Source organism: Juglans microcarpa x Juglans regia, chromosome 5S (assembly GCF_004785595.1).
Source record: "Juglans microcarpa x Juglans regia isolate MS1-56 chromosome 5S, Jm3101_v1.0, whole genome shotgun sequence".
In the NCBI taxonomy this organism is placed as follows: domain Eukaryota; kingdom Viridiplantae; phylum Streptophyta; class Magnoliopsida; order Fagales; family Juglandaceae; genus Juglans; species Juglans microcarpa x Juglans regia.
Window position 1 is genome coordinate 3545097 of NC_054603.1, and position 25423 is coordinate 3570519.

The 25423-nt window shown below is 36.9% G+C and overlaps 1 protein-coding gene across 3 annotated transcripts; it reads left to right on the plus strand.

Annotated features, from left to right (window-relative positions):
• Positions 1–14374: 14374 nt before the first annotated feature.
• LOC121266884 (transcription factor TGA2.3-like) lies at positions 14375–25194 on the plus strand. Of its 3 annotated transcripts, none has more exons than XM_041170728.1 (11): positions 14375–15316; positions 16459–16556; positions 17304–17377; positions 17534–17677; positions 17936–18013; positions 18098–18157; positions 18312–18389; positions 18503–18554; positions 20424–20695; positions 24206–24391; positions 24662–25194. In XM_041170728.1, exons 1-11 carry the CDS (start codon positions 15219–15221, stop codon positions 24806–24808), a joined length of 1287 nt encoding a protein of 428 aa, XP_041026662.1. In that variant the 5' UTR covers positions 14375–15218; the 3' UTR covers positions 24809–25194. The 3 variants fall into 3 exon arrangements, with proteins under 3 accessions (XP_041026662.1, XP_041026660.1, XP_041026663.1); XM_041170726.1 differs by having other exon boundaries at positions 14377–15316; positions 24143–24391; XM_041170729.1 differs by having other exon boundaries at positions 15272–15316; positions 17321–17377; positions 24143–24391.
• Positions 25195–25423: the final 229 nt, after the last annotated feature.

Genomic DNA, 25423 nt, shown 5'->3' on the forward strand with positions numbered 1-25423 from the left:
ATGTCAGCACCCGCTCATGCGTGCAATTAATATTGCCACCAAAAAAAGCTAGAGGTTGGGAGCCTGGAGGGGCCGGAGCTCGTGAAGGTTCAATGAATGAATTGATGAGAAGGGTACTTGAGCTCAAAATTGAATTCGGAACCTCCTTGAATTCAATTTTCTCGAACCAAACGTTGACTAATTTGGAGTTTTTTAAAGGACTATTATCAAATATCATTTTAAAAAAAAAATAGAATTAAGGGTAAGGAAAATACCTATGAGGGAGGTTGTCTCCATTGTTGGGATAGACCAGACAGGCCTAGTCCACGAGATATCGATGGATCTAAGGATAACTCGACAGTAGGAAATCGATATGAAAGGATAGGATGGGCTGGGCCAAGAAGGGCGAGATCGGCCCAAAAAGAAGCAGCAAAGTAGCAAGTGCAAGGCGTAGACCCCTGAGTCTGACGGCATAACACATCTACTGGCCAACAATCCATATATATACAGGGTCAGAGACAACCCTGGTTCCTGGACACCAATGGCTGGACAGACTTGGACCGTGGGTGTGCTAGGGCGAGACCATGTCACATTTAATGAAGCTCGGAGATGGACACGCCACGATGTGAACCCTAGACTATCAGTGATTGCCACGATCAGGCATGTACGACTTGTCGCGTTGCATAAGGTTGGAAGAGGGCACAACCTGAATATGGAGCGACATCACCATGATTCGCTTGCCAAGGGACCAACCCTACCAAGTATATATCATCAAGGAGGGAAAAACTTTCTAAGCACTTTCATTTGAGCTCCCTTGAATCATAAGCTGAAAATTCAAACTAACTTAGGTATTAGAAGTGTTTCTCACCACTCCGAGTCCATTCCTCTATATTCATAGGAATGAATCGACCCATCGTGGAGTTGCTTGGGTTGCGAAACACCATATCAACAATAACGTCGTCTGTGGGATATATCTTATGGAAGCGCGTCATTCGCATGTCGGCAACGACGCACGCCGGCAATGACACGTTCCCATACCACACGGAGAGAAGAAGAAGAAGATTAGTTTGGAACAATGGAGGCAAGGCTCACCGAAATGGGAGACATGATAAAGAAGCTAATAGAGGAGGTGAGAGCTCTTTGGCAAGAAAACACCACGTTACGAAGAACCAATGAAGAACTGGCAGGAGGAACAAAATTCAGCCATAACGAGCACACCGAATCACGGCACACCTCAAAGATTGATATGACCGAAGAAGAGAGACACAGGTTGCACCTCGAGCTCTGGGAGCTCGGGGACAAGTACGCAGAGATGGCTAGGCGAATGGGTGCATCATCCTCTATAGATCAGCTGCTCACTAGTACGAATCTACCGTACAATGCGGAGGTCATGGTCGTCCATCTCCTGCCCAAGTTCAAAGTCCCCCAGATGGAAGCATACGACGGGTTCAAGGCCCCGCTGGAACACTTGGAGATGTTCAAAGCCCACATGACCCTTCATGGGTTCCCATGAGAATTCACGTGCTGAGCCTTCCCACTAACGCTAAAAGGTGCAGCAAGGGCCTTGTTCGGATCACTACCATCTGGTCAGTTAACAGCTTTGACGAGGTGGTCCATCTCTTTCTAATGCAATTTATGGCCAGTCGAAAAATGAGGTGTCGGGCTACCTACCTCCTAATGGTAAAACAACCCGACAATGAAAGTCTGAAGTCATACCTCTCTTGATTCAATTGAGAGCGCATGACCACAGACGACCAAGATGAAAAGATCACCCTAGTAGCCCTGATAGGGGGGATTTGGCTGTTGAACCCGTTCATGACAGAGATAACGTGAAAGACCCCCACGATGCTAAGAAAGTTCATGGATTGAGTCGATGACTTTATCAACGTCGAGGACACCTTTCAGGCTCTAACGACCCCCTGAAAAACTTAGCTGGAACATGCAGATAAGAAAGTTACGGGGCAGAATAGTGGAGCAAACCATGAAGGCAACAAAAATAGCATGCCGAAGTCAAGTGAAGAAATGAGGCACTAGCTCGGGTGCGCAGCAGACCACACGTGCATATGAGTACAGCCGTAGAAGGTGAGCGTGCCCCGAACTCACGGGAGGAACCTCGACGGGGTCAGGAGAGCCACAAATACTGCACCTACCATCGGACGGACTAGCATCGGACCAAAGGCTATTATACACTGAAACGGAGGATGGAAAAGCTGGGGAGACTATTGGAACAGCGACACTAAGGGGACAAAAGGTCGGCGATACGAGCAAATGACCACCCAAGGCACCGCGGAGTAAAAGCCTGAGAAGACAAAAGGCTAGAAGCGGGGCCCAAAGGAGCCCGCAACGTCGGAGCTCAGTAAGGATGGACAACCATGTAGGTGAGATTCGCACTATCGCAGGGGGATATGCAGGAAGAGGGCCCACCTCGTCGGCACGAAGGACCCACTCCCGCATAGCTCGATACGAGAAAGTGTTCACGACAGAGAGGGTCGTCGCCGACGCTAGGAGACACATGGATGGAGCCATCGTAACATTTAGCAAGAAAGATGAAGAGGACATCCTCCACCCCCATAACGATGCCTTGGTAGTCACTGTACAGGTCACCAACTTCACGACGCAGAGAGTCTTGATTAAACAACAGCTCAACATACATTATATTCTAAGAGGCCTTCATTAAGATGGGAATCAGCCCTGACTGACTGCACCCAGCCACGATGCCACTCAAGGGTTTTACAGGGGACATCGTCCAGCCAATGAGAGCTATTACCTTATCCATCCTAACCAGGAAGTCCTCCAGAACTTCAGCCACGATGGTCGACTTCCTAGTGGTGAAGGCCCCTTCCTCACACAACGCGACATTGGGTCATTTGGCCTTGAATAATCTAAAGGCGGTGATGTTCACATACCATTTGAAGATGAAGTTCCTGATAGACTCGGGAGTGGGTGAAATACGAGGCGAGCAGGTACTAGCTCGAGAATGTTACGCATGAGAGTTAAGGCACGAAGGAAAGGAAGTTAGGACGGTCGAAGAAAAGGGGAGACTGCCGGGTTGCCCCTGCTACCGACTTTGGCCAAATGGGACAAGAAGGTCCGAGACGAGCAGGCACGAGACGAGCAGGCACTGCGACAGAGAGCCTAAAGAACCCTTGTAGCTAGTTTACGTGGACCACCGGAGGCTTGAGCACACCATATGGGGTGAGACCAAAATGGCTCTCGAGTTAAGGCAGGTCATGAAGTAGCTCCTTATCGAGCATTAGGATGTTTTCACGTGGATTCGTGAAGAAATGCTTAGGATCGATAACGCGATCTTCAAGCATCGCCTTTGTGTTGACCCCATGGCCAGGAAAATGAAACAAAAATGTCGGAGCTTCGGCGCAAAAAAGTATGCGGTCATAACTGAAGAAGTGGATGATCTCCTCGTGGCCGAATTTATTAGGGAAACCCACTATCCCAAGTGGATGTCCAACAAAGTACTGTTAAAAAAAAAAGGAGTGAGAAGTAGAAGATGTGTGTCGATTTCACCGACCTAAACAAGTCTTGCCCGAAGGATAGCTTCCCCTTGCCTCGTATCGATTTGATAGTTGACTCGATGACAGGCCAATCCCTGCTTAGCTTCATGGATGCGTACTCAAACGACAACCAGATCCGAATGAGCCTAGACGATAAGGAGAAGACAACCTTTATCACCAACTGGAGACTCTACTGCTACAAGGCCATGCCATTTAGCCTAAAAAATGTTCGCGTCACGGATCAACGGCTGACTAGCCGAATGTTCAAATAATAGATTGGCTAAAATATGGAGGTATACGTGGACAACCTATTAGTCAAGAGTAAGAGATCTGAACAACATTTGTCTGGTCACCAAGAAGCTTTTGCGATACTGCAATGCTACCGAATGAAGTTGAACCCACTAAAGTGCGCCTTCGGAGTGGAGTCGAGAAAATTTTTTTGGGCTTCATGGTCTCAGCAAGGGAAATCGAGGCCAACCTGGAGAAAGTTGAAACAATAGTGGGAATCCCCCCTAACCACCACTTGCAGGCATGTGCAACCTTCATTCTCGAGGGTCTCGACGAACATGATGGCTCGACGACTGGGTTCAAGGGAAGCCAGGTTTAGAGCGTTGATATCGTTTGCAGGGTGCTCTCGCATATAGTCTCTTAGCCGCTCGAGACCCTTCTCGTAGTCATATCCCCATGCCTCATCCCGAATAGCTCTAACACCTTTGATCTGGGACATGACCACTCCCCAGTAGGTGTGACTAGACGCCAGGCTGGAATCCATGGCTGAGATACAAACATCTCGGGCTAGGATAGTGTTGGTCACAATGATCAACTTTGTTTCCAAGGAGCAGACCTGGGCCTCGTGTTGCTGTACAAGGGCATTCTAGCGACGGACTAATCTGGTCAGCTCAAAGTGCTTGGACAACAGTCGTGAATGCCGTCCGGCGTCCGAGGTGCGTTCCTTAAGCAGCTAGTACCTTTCTTCTCCTACTTTAGGAGCCCCCTTCGTCCCGACTCCAACTCCTCATCTCGTCTCCGCAAGTCTCGCTGAACCTCGACGCACTCATCCCTGAGACGCTTGCACTCTAAAATGACTCGGAAAAGATCCTCCTTAGTCCTGCCTAACTCACTCTCCACAAGGGCATTCTCGTCTCGGAGCTCCCTACCCCTCTCCCCACGCTCCTCCATGATCATACTAGCCAATTGGTATGCAACCTGTGTCACACGTAATGTTAAGAAGAGAAAAGTTTCGGAGGATTGAACAAAATGCAAACAAAAGATACCTGGGCGTAGAGGAGCCTTAACCTTTGAGCCTCCCGGTCAATTGCTTCTGCTCGAGCCCCTTTGAATCTCAGACCTGTCGTCTAGGGACTCTCTATCTCAGCATATGGGGATGGTCCGACAACCCGCATTTGCCACGAAGGCCTAGACGCGTCCGGGGCTAATTCGAAGAAGGGGCCTGCGTCGCGATCCTCTGGTACTTCGCCAATGGCGTTGGTTCGGGCGCTAGGCCCTGAGGAGGGTTCCTCGCTCGTCACAAGTACTTCTTTAGTCCTGGGGGACGACCTCAACCCTAGGAAAGCCCAACTCGCCCACAGAGGGAGACTGTAGCTTTGCTTCATCCAAACCCAAGTAAGAGCCAACGTCTGGCTCTGGGGAGTGGCCAAGGGAAGGTGATGGGATAGACACACAGTTATCAGTCAACTCCACGATAAAAGAAGAAGTTGGCATGGCCTCCTCTTGGTCAATCGGCCTGGAACCAGTAGGGGAAGATGAAGCTTCCATCAGAACGGTTGGAGGAACAGGGTCATCTAGTGAGAGTGATTCTTCGAAGGAGGGGAACGACTCGACCTCCAATGTACCTCCACAGGGTGCAGGTTTGAGAAAGACGTTGAAGAAGGCCATCCAAAGGATGACACAACCCGAGGTCCACAGGGCCACGGGGAGCACAAATGGGGGGTGCTACCCTCCTGCGCAGGGATTTGACAAGAGGAAGGGGTTGGAATCTTAGGGCAGTCAAACCATCCGCCACCCCGAACCTAGAGCCCTTAGCCTCCTCCCTCATATTCAGCGTGATGGACAAACTCTTGTTATTGGGCACATAAGACCAGATGACCTGGACTTGGGAATTCTTGGTGAACCTCCTCCCCACTGGATACTCTCATCCTGAGCAAGAGACAACAAAGAACCGTCGAGACCATTCTTTGATGTGGGAGTGCCCTTTTTTCAGGTTGGCGATGCGCTTCTCGGAAGCTATACAAGCTTACATTGAGACGCAGCACTCGGTACACTAAGAGAAACTCCTGAGCTATCAAATCAGGATAATCCTTTGAACCAAAGCGAAGCACCATGTGGAAGATCCTACAGCTGGCAACCAGAAGCCACTAGGCGTTTGGGTGGAGCTGTGTCAAGGCCAACCCCAGAAAGTTGAGAATGTCCTAGATGGGGCAGCAGAATGAAGATGAAGACCGTTTGCAAACATCAAGGGGTAAAGTGCAACCCGAGACGCCATCCTGTCAGAATCCACCACCATCCCAGGGATCTCCAGAACTACCGACTCTAGAATGTTGTATGCCTTCCTCAATGCGCGGAGGTCATCTGTAGAGACTGACGACTCCCAGTTTCGCCCAACGAAGTACAAATAGTGAGTGACGGAAGATTCTTTGGGAGCCATTGGAAACTGGAGGGAAGAAGGAAAGAAGCAAGAGAGTGAAAGGAGAGGAATTAAGAAAATAGATCCGAAGGAAAATGCAGAAGGATGATATGCAGAAATGGCAGAAAATGGGACAAATGGGGGCTTTATATAGAGAAGGACATGATGGTTGACATTTTGTAGACACCGAAACGAACCCGAGCCAGAAACCCAATGGACATGCCAGGTCTCAAGAAACGTGAGGAGTGGCATCGTAGAACCTAACCGACGCGAACCCATGAAAGCATAAAGAACAAGTGACGGGCACGTGGGAAGCACGGTCCAATACGTAGACCAGTGCGTGGGCAGACTTCCCTTGCCCTAAACTGTTGGATAACGAAGGGGTGGGAAGAACCCAAGGCGTCGTCAAGTCATTAATGACGCAATTGAACAGTAGCAGGGTGTCGGACGTGTGCTAGGGGGAATTGACCCCAGAAATGTGGAAGGAAACATTTTGAGTTCTCACCACATGTGTATGGTGGGAATTTGAGAGGTACTGTGATCGAGGTCGTCCCCAGTGTTGGGCCAAACCACACGGGCCCAACCCATGAGGCAACGATGGGTCTAAGGGTAGTCTGACAGTAGAAAATCGGTATGAAAGGATAGGATGGGTTGGGCTAAGAAGAGCGAGGTCAAGCTAGGAAGTCCAGAACAAAGCAACAAAGTAGCATGTGCGGGACGTGGACCTTTGAGTCAGAAAGCCTGACACCTCTACTGGCCGAAAATCCATGTACACAAAGTGAGGGACAACCTTGATCCCTGGACACCAACGGTTGGACAAATCTAGAAAGTGGGCACGCCATGTCGAGATCACGCCGCATTTAATGAAGGTTGGAGACGGACAAGCCACGACTTGAACCCTGGACTATTAGCGGTTGTCCTAATCAAGCATGGATGACATGTTGTGTGGCACAAGGTTGGAAGAGGGCACGACCTAAGTACAGAGTGACATCGCCATGATCGGCTTGCCCAGGGGACCATCCCTACCTGGTATATACATCCCCTTCGCAGGCAGAGGGGGGGGGACTCTCTAAGCACTTTTATTTGAGTTCCTTTAAATCATATACTAAAAATCCAAACTGACTTAGTCATCAGAGTTGTTTCTCACCACCCCAAGCTCTCATTCTTCCATATTAGCAAAAATGGATCAACCTATTGCGGAGTTGCTTGGATTGCGAAACACGACATCAATAATACCTATTATATTTTTCAAGATTCACGAGTGCCAAATTTTCCGGTAATTTTTTAGAATTATTTTTATAAAACTCAAGCAAATCGTTCACATTTTGAAAACAATGATAAGTATTGAAAAATCTATGCACAAGTTTGGAGCTTAAGAAAATTCTCAATTTTTTTCGCTACAAATTTTCTAAAATGTAGTGTCCGCTAAGAATTGCATCTTAATATATATATATATATAACATTAGAATTAAAATTGAATAATTGAAAAATAATTAGAAAGGTAAAAGCAACACCGACAAATCTTGGAAAAAAAAACGTGTTAGAAACGTATAAGCAAGCCAATATGAAGAAATAGTGTATGTCTGAGATTGTGGTGAAAAATATAGCTTATAACTTAAATAATAAATTCTATACTTCAAAAGTTATTTACTGTTTAATAAATATGTATCTAAAATACTTTTAAAGTTACTTACATTAATTTTTTTAAATATACAATTATCTGTAAGAAATTTTCGATAAAAGTTTCAATTTAGTACTTTTTAAAAAAGTATATTTTCAATTTTTTTAGGTGATTAAAGCATTTTATACAAATTTACCAAATATATAATTTTTTCTTTAAATGAAGTTTTAAACAGTTAAAAACATTTTTTAAGCTTCCAAACCCAATCTCAAACATGCTCGTAAAGTGCTCACTTACAAAATTGTCCATGAAAAATAAGCCCTTTGTTTGAAAAAATAAACAATCTCATTTGATTTTAAAATTTCTTTTGTAGATATCATTCAAATATAAATATTTTTTAATTTAAAATATTCAACTTTTTCATCTACTAAGTACCTAATTATTACAATTTTTCTAAACTTTTAAATAAATTACAAAAAATAATACAATTTTTTCAAATTTCAAAATAAAAATTATATTAAAAATTAAAAGGAGAAATAATGTAGTGATGGAGCTTCAAATGCATTATTTTGGTTTATGATATCATGTTTGATAAGGAGACATTTCAGAATGTATCCGGTCATAAATATAAGTTTCTCTTATGAATAAATGATGACATTTTTTTAAAAAAAAAGAAACATTAATTTCCATTAATGCTTCCTCCATATTATATATATATCAGTACTAAACTAGCCAGTTGGCCGTAGCTATATAGGTAGCTTGATCCATGCTCTTAAAGATTATATATGTACAGCTGCACCTATATATGCATATTAATTTGTGGGCTTTAATTCTAATATTGTTACTACTAATTTCGCTACAACAAGCCAATTAAATACTACATATGTTAATAATATATGTCACGCTTTTCTCCACTGAGCTATATATTTTACCCTATTGCTTTCCCTGTTTGCCACTATCTACTAACTAGTGGAATGGTCCATGCTCGCTCTTGTCTAGAGATGTAATGTGGGGAAAGCGACTCCATGAATATGAAGGTTGGAAAAATCATACACATTTAATTCTTTACATAACTATATTATAAGTGATAGGTATTTTTATAAAATAATTTATAAAATAACATCAATTTATAAAAATATCTTAATTTAAAATATGGTTGTATAATAATATGTAAAAAGGATTGCACGTTTATCAATACTATCTGATCTTAAACAAATATACATCAATCATATATAAAGTAATGCTAGATATAATCATTCATGAATCGTACAAATATCGTATACTACTTTTAAAACGGTGTAGAGCTGTCATTAAAAAATTAATTTTTTTATATAGATATTATATTTATATTTTTTTCTTAAAATAAATACGCGACAGTTTTGTATATTATAATTATAAATATTATTTATATATATATATATATAATATCATTTACATATATATAATATATGCAGCTGGTTGTTCGATTGTCTAATGCTGCAACCTGCATTAGTAACAGGCTATAATTGTGATTTGACTCTGTATATATAATGGAAAGTGATTTTTATTTCTTTAAAGTACCATTTCCCATTATCAAATTCCTATTTCCATCCATTTTTGTACAAAAACAGAGAGGAGAACGACCTCCGATCGTGGATCTGCATGATGATTCTTTCCAATTTTAACAATTTGGAATATATATATATATATATATATATAGGCATAATATGTAAACTTATAGTAATTAATCTTGATAGTCACATTTAATTTCATAAGATTACAAAATTATATCTGGGGCCTTTTTAAATCATAAAAAATATTTCAAAAAAAGAGAAATACTTTATCCACAAAGGTGATTATAAAAAATAATCTCATAAACTGAAGTAGATTGTCAGATTGTAAAATTATTTTTATTATAAAATAAATATGAAAGATCACATAAAATTATATTAATTTATAAGATTATTTTTATATAATTTCTGTATCACTCCTCCAATAAAAAAGTTGCAAGAAAATCTTAATCCGTGGGTTTAGAACAAGTGTATAATCTGAAAAGCCCATCCTCAAATTCCCAAGCAAGAAACTGTTGTGGAGGTGAAATGAATGAACATGGCATAGCCTGGGCCAGGCCCAGTTTTGATACTTTCCTCCCTCACCTTTTCTTTTCTTTTTATTTTTCCACCCAATTAATCAACGGCTGGAAACTCAGCCAACCTCTACCGATTCCATCAAATAAAACTGAGTATCATTTTTGGAATAAAAGGGAATAAATAAAGAAATAAAACGGGCTGATTTAGATTTAGAAATGGGATGGAATAGTTTTAGATGAAATATAAAAATTGAAAAAAAAATATTATTTTTTAATATTATTATTATTTTAAAATTTAAAAAAATTAAATTGAGATTTGAAAAAATTGAATTATTTATTATATTTTATATAAAAATTTAAAAAAATTACAATTATAAAATGGAGTGAAATGAAATAGTTCTAAATACTAAACACAAACTGTACCTATAATTACAAAAACAATTATATTTATATATATAGTGAGACCAAACAAAAATTATAAAGATAAAGTGAAAAGAGGACTGGTTGGAGCAAAAGATCAACTGACAAGTTGTCGGGCACCATAATTTATTTATATATTTTTTGTTAAAAAAAAAAAAAAATGCAAAACAGCCAAGAGATTAGTGCCAAATGTGTAATAAGATAAGTAAGCGGGTTTTAGGATGAATTAAAAACTCTATTGATAATTTCTAAGAATTAAAGAATACTTTTCTGAAATATATTTTATAATTTAATGGCTTTTGAAAAAAGTGATTGAGTCTGTTGATTTAACTTATTTTCAAAATACTTTATTATTATTTACTATTTACTATTTATTATTATTTAATATTTTATTATTATTTTTCATTTTTTTTACTATTATTTAAATAATACTTGAAAATACTTCATTACTCAAACGCAATTTTAATGTCGAGAGAAATAAAATTTTGTATTTTTCTAATCACAAGAATTGTTTTTAATTGCTAGACAAAAGTTTTTTTAGAAATTAGAAAGGAAAATTGTCATGGTTTATAAAAAGATTAGATTTAAATAATACTTGAAAATACTTTATTACTCAAACGCAATTTTAATGTCGAGAGAAATAAAATTTTGCATTTTTCTAATCACAAGAATTATTTTTAATTGCTAGACAAAGGTTTTTTTAGAAATTAGAAAGGAAAATTGTCATGGTTTATAAAAAGATTAGATTTTCCTCTAAATCTGTTAATTTGGTCTCAAGTGATCCTTGTTTTGTGAAAATGTTCATGACTGTTTTGATGAGTTTCATGGCCACATGCCCACACCTAATATTTTCTAGACGAATCCAAATACCATCCGATTGATATATATATATATATATATATATATATATATATATATATATATTTATTTTTTGTTGGTTTATTATATTTGATGGGCTCAACAGCTCAATCATTCAATGAGAATCATTGAGAATTGACCATTAAATGAAACAAAAGTGTGATTAGATCAAGTGTTTGATAACATGTCCTTTCATGATTGACCATTGCTTAATCCTTTTTGTTTTTTACTTCTTTTTTCCCCTAGCCTGACCCCCTTATATTAAGGACTAGTTTGACGGTGAAACCATTTTAATTTATTTTATTATTATAATTTTTTTAAAATATAATAAATAATTTAATTTTTTTAATATTATAATAAATAATAATAATAATAAAATATTATAATAATATTTTATTTAACTTTCATTTCATCTCATCTCAATTCATTATCAAAATCAAATTTAATTATTAAGTATTAAATAGAGAATAATATTAAATCTAGTTTTAAGATATATAATATTTTTTAAAATAAAGATACGCCAAATATCAATAGTGTATATAAAGTTACAAGTATGTATAAATACTTTTTAAAAAATATTTAAAATTAAAAAGAGTAGATATACCGTTTTTTAATAAATAAATTCTTCTATAATTATTTTAATAATATCATTCTTTATTTTAAATCTTTCAGTTTTGATCTTATTATATCTTATTTAAATAATTGACGTATTTGAAATTTATTTGAAACTTACTCTATTACGATAACACGACTTTTTAGATCCGGAGTTACCAATTTTGACTTTTGCTCTCAAGGGCCATTAGCGTCATTTCGCTGTTCACATGAAAATGAGTTTCTCCAACCTTCTAAGCGGGCGGTGCTGGCAAAATGAAGGCGGCTATTGGATCGACGACGATGAGCTTGCACGTAAGCTACCGCAAGTGTTCCCATAACAACGAATTCACCCATCTATATGACTGAAATCACAGAGCTGCCATTACGCACCATGAGACAAGGATTGGTGCATGGCTGTCTTGCGCAGTGGTCCATCTTGTAATTCAATTAAAATGAAACGAAGGGTCTATTTGGAAGTGAACGGTTTTACTATAGTAGAATAGTAGAATAAAAGTTAAATTATTTATTATATTTTATGTAAAAATTTGAAAAAATTATTTTAAGATTTAAAAAAATTAAATTGTTTATTACATTTTGTATGAAACTTTGAAAAAATTATAATAATGAATTGATATTAGTTGAGATAGATTTTGAATGTAAACAAGACCTAAAGCTATGTTTGTATGGTTAGTGAGTTCATGGTATCATTTCAGACTACCTCACTATTATTTATAAACTATTTATTAATTATTTATTACTATTTATTAATTTTTTATTACTATTTACTGATCATCTGAGATTATCTCAATATTTAAATGTAACCTAAGTGTTTCTATCGTAATTTTTTTTTTATAAAAATGAATTCATAAATTGATGTAATTTTACGGGAGGTTTGAATAGTGACTTGAGATGAGATGAAAGTTTAAAGCAGGTTTGGAGGGTGGGATGAGACACAAAATTCTCATTTCATCTCATCTCATCATTATACATTTTTCAAATTCTCATACAAAATATAATAAACAATTCAATCTTTTCAAATCTCAATTCAATTTTTTCAAATTTCAATACAATAATAATACTAAAACATAATATTTTAAATACTAAAACAAAATACAAAATTCTCATCTCACCCTCCAACTCGTTTGGCTCCCAAACTCATCTCAACTCATTTTATCTAATCATTACAAATTTCTCAAATTTCAATACAAAATATAATAAACAATTTAACTTTTTCAAATCATAAAATAATAATAATATTAAAAAATAATATTCTAATAATATTTTATTTAATTTCAACTTTCATCTCAATTCAACTCAATTCAATTTAACATCTAAATGCATAAATAAAATATTATTATAATATTATTTTTATTTTTGAATTTAAAAAAGTTAAATTATTTATTATTTTTTGTAAGATAATTTAAAAAAATTATAATAATTATATGAGATGAGTTGAAAAACTCTCTTAATTCAAACAACCTCATATGATTTTACAATCTGTTTTGTAATAAATATAATTTTACAATTTTTGATGTACTATATTAAACTATATCATTATATAATTTTTTTTTAATTTTTAATTTTGTGATTAAATCATTCTTCTAGGCTAAAAACCAGTTGGAAGCTCAATTGCTATCATTGTCGTTGATTTATTTTTCTCTCTTCTAATTTTGTTTTTCAATTCGGTTTTTCCAATCAGGAGGAGTTTGAAAATATCGAAGACACTCCTAGATGTTTCTTTGAAATATCATAAATCCATTCCTAACATTTCGTTGAGTCCTTACCTACCCAAAAGAGAGTTGACTTGACTGCCTTGAAATAATTTATACATTTTTTGCATCATTCCTTTGTGATGGAAGGAGTGAAGTCTTGACAATAATGATAACATTAAAAGCTATTAAGACTGCGTATAGATGTTAAGTTGAATTAAATTAAATTAAGTTGAAATATTAAAATATTATTTTTTAATATTATTATTATTTTAAGATTTAAAAAAATTAAATTATTTATTATATTTTATATTAAAATTTAAAATAATAATAATAATAATTTGAGATGAATTTAATACCTAAACGTTTAATATATTTTGGAGCAGCATTCTCACTCAAGATAAACACCATAATTGTTAATTGTCTTGACAGCCCAAAACTGGGCAGCTTGAAAAAATGTAGCCAAACATGGACACGTTGTTTTGTGAGGTTACTCAATTTTCACAAGCATAATTGAGTAGATCCAACATTTGGTGGCATTTTGGGCATGCATCTTGTTGTATTAAGGAGGGTCTCGTTTGAAATTTGGACAGTTCAGTCTAATTTTAATTTAAATCTAATATCTAAATATCTGACTTTTAAATCATTAAATTTATTTTAATTCAAAATTTATTTATATGTAAAAGTTACAATTTTTTTCAATTCAATACTTTTTTACACATATAATCTATAATTTTTTTTAATTTCTTATAAATATATCTAAATTTATTTTAATATTTAAATATATCTTAAATAGATTTTATAAAACTTATTATATTATATTAATTTTTTAATATTGATAAATAACTCAAATCAACTAATTACGTTCATTGAAGGCCGTGAAATATTACATTCATTGAAAGCCGTGAAAAAGAAAAAAAAAACAAAGGAAAAGTACGTACAAAACGGGTGGCTTTGAAAATGGGAAAAAGTAACCAGAAAGAAAAGCACGGATGGAGCGGATTGGAATGGTCTGAACGTCACGCTTCTTCGTTGAAGTCTTCCTCTGTCTTTACCTTTCAAAGAAATCACCTCCCCAAAAAAAAAATTTAATAAAATAGCTCAATATTCAAGGTCGGTCTGTTGGACTTGGGAACGTCCGAACGAGAGAGAGAGAGAGAGAGAGAGAGAGAGAGAGTACCTGTATAATTGTAGTACAAAATACCGTATTCCACATAATACGATAAAAAGTCAAAGTAATATAGGAGTATTTATCTACATGAGAGACACACTGGTTAGGGTTTTCAGTTCTTCTCTGGCTCCTGTCTCAATTTCAGCTTCCGGGTATTTTGCTTAGAAATTTATAAATCAGGGTCTTTAGCACTGGGTCTTCAGCTATATGTGCTGGGATTCCGTGCGTTCTACTTCAAGTTTGGGATTTTCTACGCAGTTTGTGGTGGTTTTGGAGCTTGAAATTAAAGTTGCTGGTTTCCGGTGAATTTGGTGTTAGAAGGGTTTGTTAAGGTTTAGAGGGTCTTTTTTTGTACTTTTATTTTAACTATTTTGTATTGGTGAATTTTAAGGTTTATTTATCTTTTGGTTCGTATGTTGATTGGATTTGTGTTTTAGCTTATACTTGTTAGGTAAACTTGTAAACTTTCTCTAATTGTACGGAATGGGAGGTGATGAAATAGTAGTTTGTGTTAGCTCGAAAAACTACTAGACTCTTTTGTGATCAGGAGTTTCTGGTTACTTCTGTTTTGTGAAGGGCTTTTAGATTTTGGATTTTGTTTTTTGGGGGAAAAGGAGGCGGTGGTGATGATGATGAGGGTGATTCATGGGTAGTAGAACAGTGAAGATTGGTGCAGAAGATGATAGTAGAGTTATGACCGGGATGCCGAGCTTCGTTCCTGCAATACCCAATTCCAATTCCCTGTATATTCCTTCTTTTCCTCTCTTCACCTTTAATTTGGATTTTGCTTTGAAATTTACTTGGCGTAAATTTTCATTGTTTCCCGACGATATTTCAATATATATATAGTTTCAAAGTAAGTTCTGGGATGGTTCAACAGTTCTGGCTTAATACCTGTTATGTGATGGATGTGCTTTTGTAGTGTAAATTCTATTGGTACATAAGGAAAAGTACTGTATGCTGCGGAAATTTGAATCTTATGCTCCTTCAAGTTGATAGCAAAGTTTGGGAGAGTCGAGACCTTTTGATTTTGATTTTGTTGTTAATTAGGATATGAGCTGAAGAATCCTCCATTAACTGAATGTAATTGTGATATTTAGTTTTGTTGAGATTAGGTTACCATGTTCAGAAGCTCTTTTCTTGATTTTTCTGGAACTTTCTTGGCAACCAAATATAAATGGTTCATCTTGTTATATTGTAGGATGCATTTAGGGTCAATGTTTCTTTCTAACAACATAGGAATGCATCTGATTGCGTTGTGGTTTTAATGCTTTTATTCAGAACAATATTGTGGGGAAGGGGTTTGAATATATAGGTTAACAACTAGCATCTCTATTATTTCACTGGTCTGCAAATACAAGCATTTGAACCGACTCATCCCTTTTAAAGCATTTTATTAGAGCATTCTAATGATCAATCTTCGTCCCCCTGTTTATTTGGTGTATATTTTCACATTCAGATTCTTTTCCTTTCTGGTGGATATTTTCTAAGATGTCTGAACTCAGTCATAAATGATAATTCAACAATGAATGTCAAACTATGTTGATTGTATCATACAAACATTACATTTGAACGTTTATTTATGATTTTGTATGGATAGCTATTTTCTTTGCTACCTTTAGCTTTTAGACCTGGCTGGGTAATATGGATGTGGTATCTTTCTGGGTTATCTAATTTATTTCTCAGTAAAATGATAAAGAACACAACCTCTATTTACAACTATTTTACACCTTTGTTTTAAATGGGAGTTTTTGTAAAAATGAGTTGTAAGCATATTATTATTTTAAGAAAATGCCATTTATTAATAGGGATTTATAAAAAAGTTGTCCCTATCACTATAATTTCTCAGTATTGCTGACGGTTATGACAATCTTGTGGCTTCCAGTGGAACAGAAGGAAACACCATTCGTTCTTCTCAACTGACAGACTTTGGAACATTTGAGCAGTCCCTTGGATTTCGCATAGAGGATGCCGTTGGCCTAAGTATGTAGCTGAAATCTAGGTCTCATTCTGAAGTAGATTTTAATCTTGTCGCTGCTCTTTTTATTGCAACTTATACAAAGTCTCTTTTGTTCTAGTTTTCGAAAATAAGTCTTCTTTTTGTCTGTTTCTTTATCTATTGTTTCTTTAATTTGTACAAGTAAATAACTGGCATTGTCTGATGAAGTTTTGAATTGAAGTATTGTCTACAATATGTACTGTCTTTGCTGTGTAGCACAAGGCATTCAAGTATTTCCCTCAAATGTCCATATTGTATGTGCTGAATAAGCATGCAGATATGAGTTGCCTGATAACTTTCCTCATGAACATGCAATTGTCCAATATCCATGTTTGATAATTTTTATGGGCTTACATTGAGGTGTTGTAGGATGGTACATAACTATATTCTCTGCAATTATTCCCCTGAAGGCTAACAAATATACTCTTTATAATTCATTTGTTCCTTTTGGGTATTTCTCTCACCTTTTCTAATCTTTCTCCTGAAGTATGATCTTCAAAACCATGTAATAATTCAGGGAGTGAGGGAATTGACATTTCAGAAAATTGAGTGATGGTGTTCTGAGTTGCTAAAAATTGCATTTTGCTTATGAATGTAGTATAATTTCTAGTGTATTTCAAGAAATGTGTGAAATAACGTGATTTATGCAGTTCGGGATACATATTTTTGTTCTTGTATGTCAAATGTTTCTTTATCCCTTTTGTCCTATTTGATAATATTACATCCTTTAGATCCTGTATATAACCAGATGAAGTCAAGTAGCCAGGTGCTGGGTACAGACATTCAATTTGCCACTTTAAATAAGGTGATCTTTATATTTTCCATACAGTTGCTTCTTCAAGTTCAATAAAAATAATTCCAAAACTATGGTCTCGTGCTCTCTCTCTCCTCTCTGATTTGTGGAATTTTGTCACCCACATCATCTGATATAAATCTATTTGCTTATATTGTGGGGTCTCAGACATTACAACTACAAAAAGAACCACAAGCAAATCTGGTCTCTACATCTGGTGGCCATCGTGAAAATTGGGGAGAGTCCACTATGGCAGAAGCAAGCCCAAGGACTGATACATCGACAGATGACACAGATGACAAGAATCAAAGGGTATTGGTTATTCATCTTATTCTTCTGTTTAGAGATCAGATCACATATAAATACTTCAGTACTGCTGCTATGTGTAGATACTAAAAGTAACACGTCCTTCCATTAATGTCCTATGATAAATCTGTAACGAGAACTGTATTTGCTTTTGGAGCTGCCATATGAACATAACATTGCATTTATAAGAATATTTTCTTTCTCATTGGCAAGCTTTGCTGCTCCTTAGCAGTGGATTTAAGTTTTGGCATTTTCCTTGTGCAGCATGAAATGGGTCAATTGATTGGTGTTGCAGCCTCTGATTCTAGTGACAAATCGAAGGAGAAATCTGGGGATCAAAAGGTAACATGATTCAACTGATATATGCAGATAAGGTTATATCAACCTGATTGTTTATATATTGTGTATGAAATCAAAAATTTTCAGACCTTGCGCCGGCTTGCTCAAAATCGTGAAGCTGCCAGAAAGAGCCGATTAAGGAAAAAAGTAGGCTCTTTTGTGCCATCAATCCTTTTTTGTTCATGAACATTGTTTTCATTGTCATGTCATTGCCTTCAATGTGTAATTTCTGCATATGCTGGAATGCAACTTGCTCTTTTTTAAGATTAAATTTACGATGTTTGCCTTCTCTGTTTTATAGGCATATGTGCAACAGCTTGAGAGTAGCCGGCTAAAGCTAACCCAACTAGAGCAAGAGCTGCAGCGGGCCCGCCAGCAGGTTTGAATTTGATCCTCTACTGCGTGCACGTTCAATGCTACTTTTATCTTTTGCCTTTTCAATCTGAAGGTTTTTGACGTCTTTCTTATGCGTCTGTTAATGTTTATTTGCAGGGCATATTCATTTCAAGCTCAGGAGACCAATCCCATTCAATGAGTGGAAATGGTATCTAAACTTCTTTTCCATTTTAATTTGTGTCTGATCACTTTAGATCCTGTTTGCTTTTATATTGCATTGAGTTCCTCAAAATTGTTACCATGTCGTTATATAACAGTACTGATTTTATGAGGAAAGTAGATTGCAATTTTAGCTGCACGTGCACAAGACTTTCTATCATTGGTAGTATTTGGCAGACTACAAGAGATGAACTCAAGCCTGAATTGCAGCTTTATTTCCATAATAATTGCTCGAACAGGAGGCTGGCTTCCCCAGTTGAAATCAGTTTGACATGTAGGTTTATTTATCCTAGTTTTGGCCTAAGTGGGTGATGTAGCATAGCATCATCGGATAACACTCTAAACCCCAAAGTTGGCAAGCTTATTCTATCCTTGGCCAAACCACATTGACTGCCATGATTCTCCAAACGTCTCTCTTGATTTCCTTCTGTTCTACTTCCATGACCTTTAGGTCTTGTTCCACTGTGGTCTCTGTCAAAAAGCTCTCTTTCTAGAAATGAATTTAGTTTAGTGGCTTTAAAAAAAGTAAAATAAAAATACTTAAGAAAAGAGAAATCATAGTTAATCAAAATAATTCTACAAAAAGAGAAATCATAGCTGTTAAAGGCTTTTTAGCCAGTATAATGAAGCCTTGATTCGTCTTGCTAGTCATTTATGTTTATTGCATCCTGGACAAACATTCCATATGTTTTGTATGGGTCAGATTTTGTGAGCGAGCAAACTTCAAAAAGTTGCAGTGAAATATATGCACTTTTTCTCCACATGCAGTGCCTTTTCTTATTGTGTTTCGGTCTTCTGACCCAAATTTATAATGTTCTTGATGCTATATACATTCCAAATCTTAAATTTATCTCTGTTCTCTAATGGTGGTGCAGGTTTCTTGCTTATTCTTCTTTTTATGAAATCAAGTATTTTTGAACCTTTTTTTTATTATCCATGCCTTGTTTTATTGTGGACTTTGATACAGTGTGTTTTTATTGGTTTTTGGCTGAAGTTAGCACTTATATGCATAACATCATGTACAAGAGATGGATGCAGCACCCTATATCATTTCAGGATTCCCTTGGAATTGGATAGATCCAAATACATGCATATGATGGTTACCATGTTGTAATAGTAATCATCATGTTACACATAATAGGTTAATAGGTTCAAGTCATTATGTAAAACTTAAGTAATGAGTTCTGTTGTACCCAACTTGAACCAGCCCACCTGCAAAACATTATTGCATAATCCCAATTAGGAGTTATGCATTGTGAGCTGGTCGCTTTATAATATAACTTCAAGATTGTGCCTCAATGCATCTATCCTCCATATTTATTTGCTCTTACTGAGGTGCATATGTGCTTCTTTTGGAATTAGGTTGTTAATTCTCTTTTTGCATTGGCAGAATGCATAGGCAACGCTCTTGTATATGTCCCGGGTACTTGGGCTTTTGTCTATTTCATGATCAATAAAATTTTTGTTTATCGATACAAAAAAAATCTCTATTTGCATTGGCTGTTTTGTGTTATATAAGTTAGCTACATCTTCTGACAGACTTCTGTGGTGCTGTTTTGGATCACTATAGAGTTGTGAAAGTAGTCAGTTTGAGGTTGGGTCTGAACATTTAATGATTCTTGGGTTGTGGGTTGTTAAATGGTTAGTCTTGTGTAAGCCTCATTGTGAAATTTCTTTGGATGATCGTGGAATTTGAATGTCATTATTAGCATGACAGATGGCATATATATCTATTCGTGGTTCATTCTTCCCTGTATGTTTGCTTGTTTTGTTGATGCTAGTAGTGCTAAGTTTGCTTTTCTGTGAAGTATATTTTTAATGGTAAAATATTTTCCATGTTGTTTACATTGGCATATAGGCGCCTTGGCATTTGATGTAGAGTATGCACGGTGGCTAGAAGAGCAAAACAAGCAGATAAATGAGCTGAGGGCCGCAGTCAATTCACATGCAGCCGATGCTGAGCTTCGCACCATTGTTGACAATGTTATGGCACACTTTGATGACATTTTTAGGCTGAAAGGCATTGCAGCCAAAGCTGATGTTTTCCACATATTGTCAGGAATGTGGAAGACACCAGCGGAACGGTGTTTTATGTGGATTGGTGGCTTCCGATCATCTGAACTACTTAAGGTCAGTTTCTTTTTCATGCTCTCTTTGTAAAATAAGGATGCGATACAAATCCATTTTACAAAGTTTTCATCATAACCTGGTAAGAAGTGAGGCATTCTTGTGTGTGTACTAAGTTGGCAATCTGTTTTGGGATTTTCATGCATGCCTTAATCAATTTGGATATATTGATAATAGATGAACATCCGATCCCTCGCCCTTCACCTGCATTGCATGAGGACAACACTACTGTAGATGAAGACCCTTCATTAAAGATTTCACATGGCAGAAATGATAAAGATCCAATGCCATCTTGGCAAGCCAAGAGAAATATACAAGACAATTGGGCACCATAAACTTTCAAATAAAATTATATAGCTTGTTGTCAACTTCAATTGTTTATTAGAAAGTACTACCTATATGAAAAAAAAAAATATTAACAAGTGCTAATATTTATTTATTTTTTAGAAGTAATAAATTTGGGCCTTCCTTTGGGGGCCACTTCAAAGCTAGAGGTATATGGGAAGGGGTTATTGAGAGAGTGGAGAAACGATTGGCAGGGTGGAAATGGCTGTATTTATCGAAGGGAGGGCGACTCACTTTGATCAATAGCACTTTATCCAATCTCCCAACTTATTTCCTATCTCTATTCCCATTGCCGGCAGGGGTGGCGCATCATATCGAGAAATTATTCCGGGAGTTCTTGTGGGGTGGTCTGGGGGAAGAACCAAATTTTCTCTTGCTAGTTGGAATAAAGTTTGCTCTCTAGTTTCGAGTGGTGGTTTAGGTGTGCGCAAGTTGAGGCCTTTCAATAAAGTGCTTTTGGGAAAGTGGTTATGGAGGTATCAAGAAGAAGGGGAGTCATTGTGGAAGGAAGTGGTAGTCTCTAGACATGGAGGTGCTTGGGGGGGATGGTGCACTAATGAAGTAAGAAGAGGGGGGGGGGGGGGGGTATGGTGTGGGTTTGTGGAGATATATAAGGGGGGGATGGCAGTGCTTTGAAAATAATGTTAGATTTGTAGTTGGCCAGGGCACTCGCATCAAGTTTTGGCAGGATGTTTGGTGTGGAGAGCGTTCTTTGGAGAGTGCCTTTCCAGCTCTATATAATATTGCGGCTAATAGGGAGGCTTCGATAGCGGATCTATGCATATGATTGCCCAAGACTCTTATCAGTGGAATATTTTATTCACTCGGGATAATCATGATTGGGAGTTGTCTATTGTTTCAGAATTTTTTAGCGTGATATACTCTTCATAAAGATTAACGGCATAGGATGATAGGTTACAATGGAGGGGCAAGGACAGCAAGAAGTTCTCAGTCAAGACATACTATAAAATTCTGGTATCACAACGTATTGAACATTTCCTGTGGAAAAGTATTTGGAGGTCACGCGTACCTTCCAAAGTGGCCTTTTTTGTGTGGACTGCTGCACTTGGAAAAATTCTAACCACGGATAATTTAAGAAAGAGGAGCCTCATAGTGTTGGACTGATGTTATTTGTGCAAAAAACATGGAGAATCAGTGGACCATCTACTATTGCATTGTGAGGTGACGATAGAGTTGTGGAATGGGATATTTAGTAGGGTGGATGTTGCGTGGGTTATGCCGGCAAAGGTGGTTGACTTGCTTGCTTGTTGGAAGGGTCTACAAGGTTGTTCACAAGTAGCAGCAGCTTGGAAGATGATCCTGTTGTGCATTATGTGGTGTATTTGGATGGAAAGGAATGCACGCTGCTTTGAAGATAGGGAGCGATCGATGGAGGAGCTTCAGAATTTTTTTCTACGCACTTTACTCTTATGGTTCTCAGCCATTGTTCTTAATGGAAACAGTGTACATGAGTTCCTAGCTCTAATTTAGTTTTTTAAGAATGTATTTAGGTGTTTTCTATTGTATACTCCCCCATGCCTATTTTCATTCATATTAATGAAAATTACTTTTTACTGATAAAAAAAAAAAGTAATAAATTTTTTTTATTAAAAAACAAAGAAGGCATTTCCAAGTACACATGACGTATATATACAAGAGGAACACCTATTAGAAATAGGAAAGGATACAAGGAAATAATGAAAACTTAGCCCATTAAAATCTAATAGTGGCTGCCCAAAGTAACAAAGTATTGAAGAGGAAAGTTTTAAGCTCTTCCGTTGTCCGTTCACAATCCTCCAAATGCATCACACTAGGCGGATAGGGACTATCTTGCACATTGTTGCAATTTGTGAGCTGCCATATAACCCTCTCTGAACAAGTGATAATGTTAAAATTAGCTCTTTTGTCCATGTATATTAACAACTCTAAGCATATGATAATCATGTGTTTCACGTATATTCATTAAAAAATGTTTCCACAAGTATGGAGAGTGATTGAAAGAAGGTTGATCTGACATGAACTAGGCTAACTGGACATGAGCCAGAATGGAACGGACTTTAGTTATTTGGTTTGGGTTAAAGTTGACTCATTCATACTCAGAACCTAAAAGCCTGACACATAACCGAATGACCTGACACAAATTGTCACCCTAGTGTACTTAATGTGTTATTTGGATACCATAGATGACTTCCCAGCTTGAGATTCTTTTCTAGGTAAATAACAACTTACACATCTATATAGGATCAAACTGATATCTCACCATCCATCTCTTATTTATGAGGCAAGAGATGCCACTTGTTGCAATTTTTTATTTATTTTCAGCTTGAGTATATCTTTCTTTTTCCTTTTTTGTTATAACTGAAGTTTTAGAAGTCCAGAACTTGAACGCCCAAATTGTGGGAAAATATGGAATAAAAAATCATTAGTTTGTGTGGAAATATTAGGGCATTGAGATCTGCTACTTACAGGCCAGCGTGCGAACACATCGCTTACTGAGACCACTTCAATAAAAAAAAAAAAGATCAAGCAAAATGTTTTTTATGCTAGCTAACACCACATCATTGTGTGTTTGAACTTTGGTACAACATTAAGAAAGCTTGCAAATAGAATTTTTCATGAGCAGATATATGTGAAGCTGTGATTATACTGCTGTAATGTCTTTACTGTTGCCAAATAAAAGAAATGGAAAAATGAAAAAAATTATATGCATGGTGACATGCAAACCCAAATGGCAGTGGAAGGGCGGCCTATATTATATGCTTCCATGCAAACCCAAATGGCAGTGGAAGGGCGGCCTATATTATATGCTTTCTTACATTGTCAATAATGGAACTTTTGATTTTTAAAATTCTAGCCATATAAATTCCAACATGTGTCTTTCCGCTTCAAAATGCCTTTTAGTGAGGATGTGTTGTCGATATCGTGGCCGAAAAAAATGCATTTACATGGGTCATTCTGTTTTAAATATGTGAAGAAAAAATATTAAGATCTTCAATACTGTGTTACCATGTTCTCAGAATTTCCTTTTTATTTACTTTGTTAAATCATTTTATAATCTTTTAAACTGAATTGCTAATTTAAAAAACTGAATTGCTAATGATTCAGCTTCTTGTCAATCAATTGGAGCCTTTAACTGAGCAACAATTGATGGGCATCTACAACTTGCAGCAATCATCCCAGCAGGCTGAAGATGCTCTATCACAGGGCATGGAGGCATTGCAGCAATCTCTGGCTGAGACATTGGCCAATGGCTCACCTAGCCCATCAGGATCATCTGGGAATGTGGCAAACTATATGGGTCAAATGGCCATGGCCATGGGAAAGCTTGGAACACTTGAGGGGTTTCTTCGCCAGGTAAATTTCTTTATTATGGATTCCGCTTGTTTTTTTCCTCTCTAGTTCCTATACTTATCGCAAGGAAGGACAGAAGATGAAGCGAAAGTAATCTTGAAACGGGCAGATTTGAAGTGGCTTCTTCAGTATTTTTTTTTTTTTTTGCTTTAGAACTTGTTAAAAATAGTTTGCATTTACATGTAAGATGCACTGACCACTAATAATTTGCCTTTAGTTAATAATCTCTTTGTATGACACTTTTTTTTCTTCCCCTTTTCTTGAAATTACCAGGCTGATAATCTGCGTCAACAAACACTCCAACAAATGCACCGTATATTAACGACCAGGCAATCAGCCCGTGCACTTCTTGCCATAAATGACTATTTCTCTCGTCTTCGAGCCCTCAGTTCTCTCTGGCTTGCCCGGCCACGGGAATGACAAGCTAAATCCCCTAAATGAAGTTATTCTGAAGATTGATCTTCCTGGCCCCCTATCATACCAAGTCAGCACTAAGCTTTGAGTTTGTAAAGGATCAGCCACATGATTCACCATCAAGTCAACTGCTGCGGTTTTTTATCTTAGAATCCTTTTGGGACCTGGCTGTTGTGCAGTGTCATCACACTTGTTGATATAGTCTTATCTCTAGTTCTAGTGTCACATATGTTCACCTAGGTCTTTTATCCTCATTTCTTATGTTTAAAACTATAGTGCCAATAATCTTATTGTGTTAGATTTTAGGGTTGTATTTGTAATGTAGGTTACGACTCTCAATTTGTATACCAGAACCGATTATATAATGGTGCAAGAGTTCCTTTTTGGGTGTATGGAATCTATGAATATTTTTTCTTTTAACATGTAAAATATGTTTTTGCTCACAGTTACCTTGGGTTAAGGCAGGTTGTCTCTAGAGTTTGGTTTTGTTGGTAAGGGCCACTTTTGAATCCTCGAATACTTCCTGTTTTAGGGGGAAATTTGGCAAATCCGCCCACTTGCTTTTTTGCTCCAACAGCTGAAATACAATTGGGGCAGTTCCTGAAAACAGTTGTATTGCTG

Bases quoted from the DNA above. Each gene is read 5' to 3' on its own strand.
- LOC121266884 (XM_041170726.1), top strand. From the start codon at position 15,219: ATGGGTAGTAGAACAGTGAAGATTGGTGCAGAAGATGATAGTAGAGTT. The intron at 18,555-20,423 runs GTATCTAAACTT...ATTGGCATATAG, and splicing joins CCATTCAATGAGTGGAAATG to GCGCCTTGGCATTTGATGTA. The intron at 20,696-24,142 runs GTCAGTTTCTTT...CTAATGATTCAG, and splicing joins GATCATCTGAACTACTTAAG to CTTCTTGTCAATCAATTGGA.